At 45.8% G+C, this 6,000-nt stretch overlaps 1 protein-coding gene across 1 annotated transcript in view; it reads left to right on the top strand.

Moving 5' to 3' along the window:
* Window positions 1–211: 211 nt before the first annotated feature.
* Window positions 212–6,000, top strand: part of NID2 (nidogen 2) — a 370,310-nt gene continuing 364,521 nt past the window's right edge. The window contains exon 1 of the mRNA XM_069637470.1: window positions 212–556. Coding sequence (XP_069493571.1) covers window positions 347–556 — 210 coding nt within the window. The 5' untranslated portion in view covers window positions 212–346. The remainder of the gene's footprint in view (window positions 557–6,000) is intronic.

Raw genomic sequence — 6,000 nt, 5'->3', positions numbered from 1 at the left:
CCTAGCGGGACACTAAGCATCTGGGAGGCTGGGAACGCGGAGGCTGCGGTGGGCAGACGTTACTCCCCAGCTGCCAGGGAACTCAAAACTTTTAATGAAAACCAGATGCTTTGTGTCCAAGCCGGACCTCCTCCCAGGCTGCGCATTGGCTGCTCCCGTCCTCTCCCAGCCAACCCTCGCCCTGGGAAGCGGTTCAGACACTCCTCTTCCCCACAGGCGGCAGGAGGCTGAAGGTCGGATGTGGAGCCTCTTGTGCTGGAATTCCTGCAGCCAGTGAAGCTATAAAAATCCAGGGCCGTGCCGTCCCTGCCCTCCCTCCCCAGACCAGACTCCTCGAGGCCCAAAGATGTGGCAGGAAGGCTCCCGCTTGGCGTCGTCGCTACTGCTGCTGCACTGCCTGCTCTGCCCCGTGGCCTCCATCTCCAGGCAGGAGCTGTTCCCCTTCGGGACGCACCGAGGGGACCGGCTGCTCCAGGAGGGCGACGACGAGACCTCCGAGGTGGTCCTATTGCAGAAGCCCCTGCTCTTCTACGAGGCCGAGTTCAACAACCTTTACGTGAGTGCGCACCCCTGCTTTCCCGAGGTGCAGGGAGACCGGGGCCGTGTGGGCGCTGCGATGAATGGGTGCTCTGTCAGAGTGGCTGCCAGGTGTGGGCGTAGCGGGCCGCGCCGTGTGTGTGAATGGGCCGAGTGCCCGTTAGAGACAGCCGTGCCTCAGGGTACGGCCAACTAGCGGAACAGGGGGCGACGGTTCGAGCAAAAGAGGCACGCAACACGGGTGTTTCCCCTTTGAAATGTTGATGTGCGATAATTGCAATTGATGATACTGATGCTGGAGCATGAGGCAAACATCTTTGCCTCCACGAAAACCCCTTCATCGGGCCGGGAGACATTTACATGTAAATGCTGGACCCGCCATTCAGAGTGCTCTGCTGTCAGGAGTTTCATCCTGACACGTTGATATTTATTTTATAAGAAGAAAGTGTTGCACTTCTTATTTTAAACGATGTCATTTTTGTGTGTGATGGGACACTGCTCCCCTATCCCCGGCTAGACGCAAAAGTGGGCGGAAGCGTGGCCCCTTCTTTAGGAGTAAGAGAATGAAGGGCCCAAGTCCCGGTGATCTGTCCTGTTAAGTGATGTGTCTATGAGAGCCTTTCATCGTGTAATGTCCAGTCCTGCAGGTCCGCTGTGGTAACATACAAACATTGTCAAGAACCACGCCCTCTTCCAGCGCTCTGCGGCCCACTGCTTCTTATTAAGTAACCGCGGCTCCGTGGTTGCTGGAGAGCAGTGCGGTCCGTATGTGTTTAGTGTTTCAAACTGAAGCTGATTATGTTAAAAAAAAAAAGTACATCTGTCACACGGTGTTCGTGGAAGTTGAGAATGCCCCCCCCCCCCCGCCCAAATGCGTCTGGGTGCATTTGTAGGATTCTGGTACAAGTAGTTTTGCTTTTACTAAATTCTCACTGCAAATTCCAGGGTATAAAGTCCCAGAATGGGTATAAAAAACGCAAGGGCGCTATTCAAGCCTACATTGGTAGTTGTAAAGCAGTGCACGAAGCTACGTGGATTGGGGCCGGCTCTGAGAGAGTCGCTGGAATCAATGGGGCTGGTTTTCGTCTGCAATGCAGCCCCTTTCCTGCAGCACAGTCCCGTTTTAAGGTTGGCACACACCATCATAGCGCTTGACTGTGGCCTGGGAAGGTATGCACCCTGCTAGGGCATTGACTGAGTGGAATTGGAATGCCTTCCCTGCAATTACGACGAACATAAAGGCCCCTAGTCAGTGCTAAATTTATAACATTTGTGGGCGGGCAGTTCCCTACCATTGCTGCCACCACCTACAGATGCTCCCCACAGTGTCTACACATTTGGGGTTGTTGGGGAAGAATTCTCAAAAATGTGCTAATTCCCTTTACCTTAGAGACCCCCAGCAACTTTGTTGGATTTTGAGGACTTGATTTTTTTTTAAACCCAGAGAGAGTGAGACCCTTTTTCCCACTCTCTCATGTATTTTAATGTGATTTTGTACACTGTTTCTTTTGGTTATGGAGTCTAACCAACTCCATAGGCATCATCTTTTACATTGTGTCACACAGCACCTTCAGTGCAGTGGCACAGGGAAGTCTTACAGATTTCCCCATGGTTTAAATACCTTCTCTGGGAGCAACTACTGTTTCCCAGAGCAGTAAAGTGAAATTGGCTTTACTTACCTTTGTACATTTCTAGACCCCGCACACACTATCTTACAATAGAGTGCTGGTGGGGTTACTTAGTGTCCCCTATGTCTAACTTCTTATGAAACATATTTTTATGTTACTCTTTCCTCCCTGTGCTTAGTCTCCTAGGAGACCCAAATGCACTCTGTGGTGATTGGATGGCTGGCTGGATGTCCGGCCAAGACAGCCACCCTGCTGGGTGAGTGACAGCTCGGCTGGAATGAATGGGAGAGAACTGAATAAAAGGCAAGTCTTTTGGCTTGGAAAGCAGTCAACCACTGGATGAAGGAACCGAAGAAGAGCTTGAAGAGGACACCTGCTGCAACTCCTTGACCGTTGGTTTGCCCGGTGAAGCCCTGCTGCAGTGCCAACTTGCCAAGTTCGTATCGACAGAGAAGCCCCGGCAAGGACGACTTCTCCCTTGTGTTGGTGGGACCAATCAACTCCAAAGTAAGCCACCTGGACATCCATTTCGGAGCTGGTTGAATTTCCTCAGAGTTGCTGCAGGAAACTGAATAGCCAGGGAGAGGAACACAAGATTGTGTGTGTTGCTTTTAAGCTGTCCTAAAGCTTTTGAAAGATCCTCCGGACTCCCACGAAGCAGGACTGACCATGCCTAAGCCCCCTCAACCGAGTACGGGATCCCAGAAGCAAGGAAAAGTCCACCTTGACAGCCAGGAACCGCAGTGTTGCTATTTGCGGAAGCCGCAAGAAGCTGAAACGCAAAACAGCCACTGAAAGTGAAGTTTGCCAGTTGCCAGTTTGACCATCCCAGTGCATTGCAGGATTCCCCCCCCCTCCGGCGTCCTCCCTCTTGTCCCCACGACTGAGGCCCAGGAACAGTGAGATCTGTAGAGCTGCACAGGAACAGAAGTCATCAGCTGCATCTTTTTTTTTTTTTCTTTATTAAGGTACTTTAAAACAAGTCTAATAGAACTTACCTCTTACTGTAGAAGTGCTTGTAACTTCCACAACTCACAAGTCTAATCAGCTTGTGGCCCTACATCTGATTCTTCTTTTTTATCAACAACTCCTAAGAGCTTGTGCAAAGACTTTTCCATTTACTTACCCGAAGTGCTGCATCCTATACAAAGACTTAAGCCCATTGACTTTGGCTTAGTCTATTGAATTGTATGACTCTTCTAAGAGTACCTGAAAGTATTTGCTCTGATTAAAAATAGTGGTTATCTCTTGTGTTCTAATAACCTTTGCCTTTTACCAACTTCTTAGAGTGCTCTGAATGCCAACAGTAAGATATTAATGTCCCCAGCACCCTTGTTATTGAAGTCACCTGTGGGTGTAGGTAGTGTCTGTGGGCCATCCCAAAAGGGTCTTGTCTGATTCAGAAACTCAGAGTGTACAGTATTGAAGGGTATTTGTGTGTTACTATTATATTGCTCCCTTCTAAAGAAGGTTTTATAACTGACTGATAAATGAATAATTGTTTATGGAAGAAACCTTGAGTGTAAGAGTTTATTTGAATACCTGTAACTGTGAATCTTTGTGGAACTCTACTACAGCTCGCATTTCCCCTCTTGCGATAAGCCTGGATGCTCAACACGCTACCAAAACTGTGTAGTACAAACTTCTACCAAAGGTTGGGTTGCCTATACCTGTAGTCGTAGTTGTTTGTAGTGTTCCCAGAAGGGTTAAACTACAGCTCACACCTGCTCATTGGGCTTGATGGATGCTCTGGCTCTCATGACTTCATAATCAATCTGAGCCTCAGACAGTAAGTGCCGGTGCTCAGAAATAAGTGCCAGGGCTGGGCCATGGCAAACACACCCACAAATTAAGCACTGGCCTTAGCACTGGCCAGGCACCCCTTGTTAGTAAAGACCCACATGTCCCATTTCCAGTGCTGGAAATGGAAACCCTCTCTTCAGGGGGCGCGGTTGAGGGCGTGACCGCCAGGCTAGGTCACACAACAACATATCTCTATATGCAACCCAAGCCTGGAGATTTACTTAAAAGCAAAGAGCATTTTGGGAACATAAGAATGCCCACCATTTTAAATTAGAATCAGGTCTGTGATTTTGATTCAGGAAGCAACCTTTGAGCTGGTAATTGAAGTTGAACTCTGGTGTTTTTATTTGTCCCAATATTCACTATAACAAAAAATGTTAATTGCAAGATGTTTGTACCAATTTGGACAGCTTCTGAACAGGATGTGGAGCTTTGTCCATTTCTGCATTGAGTCTCATGAGCATTTTGAATTGCAGGCTGCTCCTATATGGCAGCTCGGCATGGTACAGATCCGTGAGTTTCATGGGCTAGCCCCCAGACATCAGGACAGATCAGAGTTCCGCTGTCTTGTTCCTGCCCATTTCTGTACACCTCGCAAAGAATTTGTTTGCTCTATATCAGGGGTCTGCAACCTATGGCTCACCAGATGTTTTGGACTACAATTCCCTTGATATTTGGCTATTGACTATGCTGGTTAGGGATGATGGGAGTTGTAGGCCAAAACATCTGGCCAGCCAAAGGGTGCACACTCCTGCTCTATATGTAAAAGTCTTGTCATCCTAAACCTGGCACATACTATACCACAATGGGGGCAATCTCCTGTGTCTTGGGGCTATCTTCTGATTTTAAGTACGTTTTCAAGATTATTTTAAAATAAAAACAAGTATCAATAATAAGAATCTTAAAGTAATTTCAGTCATTCTGTTACAGACGAAGCTGTCGAATTTCAAATAATGTGTAATTAACATCAGTAGATGTGTAACCCTGCCACTAAAGAATACCTATGAATTAGGACACATGGCATTCGTTTCATCCCCAAATAAATAGGCAGTGTTTAATCTAAAGAAAGACCTAATCATTTTCCCAGAGTTTTGCCTAGCCAAATGACTTTGATTGGATGGCAGTACGCACCAAGCCCCCTCAATTAAAGCCCTCCCCCCCTACATTTTCAGAAAGACATTTTTAAGGATACTGTAAGATAAAAAACCTAATTTGTTGAGATTTCTCAAACATACATTTTGAGGGAGCCCAATTCTTGTTACGTGGCTAGCTTTACTAAAGAACTTACCTAGAATCTGCTGAGGGTCCAATCGCATACAAACCTCTGATAAGATTGATGCAACTAAAACCTTCTGATTGTCACAATTTTGATTCCCCTCCTTTGGCTGTTGAACCATCATTACTTTGAATATCAAATAGATGGAACAGCTATTGGCAAATAGGGAAAATGAAGTCCTTCATATAAGAGGCTTTGTAACGTGCCCAACTTTGCAATGTTCATTTTCTCCCAAAGTTTCATAATGGCAAAATAGACATTCAACGAGTCCTTACTAACCCCAATTCCAATCTTAATGCTTTAATGAATGAAGGATTATTTTGGAAAACATTATTTTCAATATTATACATTCTAATGTCAACCTAGATCAAGACTGTACTGCTAATAGCGACCAAACCTTATGATATCAGCACCAATGCATCACATAATTTAATGACTTGTTTTACTCCCAAGTATGGATTTAACTTTGCACATAGCGTTTTAGATCTACTAGTTCTCTATTAGAGCCTTTCAATTTAAATGTGTATCCACTATTACATCTAGATATTTATACTGATCTATAATATATTAATTCTCCATTTCAAATGTGTTTTTTCTTCTACAATTAAATTCCATAGTAGCCTTTGTTAGATTGATTTCCAAGTTATTTCTCACAAAGTAGTTCTGCATTTGACAAAATAGGTATTCTTGTCTGATAAAATTCCACTGGCCCATGCTTGCTATACCCCTGCAAATTTTGTTCTGCTGTTTTCCAGG

Source organism: Ambystoma mexicanum, chromosome 14 (assembly GCF_040938575.1).
Source record: "Ambystoma mexicanum isolate Mex_15411 chromosome 14, UKY_AmexF1_1, whole genome shotgun sequence".
NCBI lineage: Eukaryota > Metazoa > Chordata > Amphibia > Caudata > Ambystomatidae > Ambystoma > Ambystoma mexicanum.
This window is presented reverse-complemented; position numbering and strand designations above follow the sequence as displayed.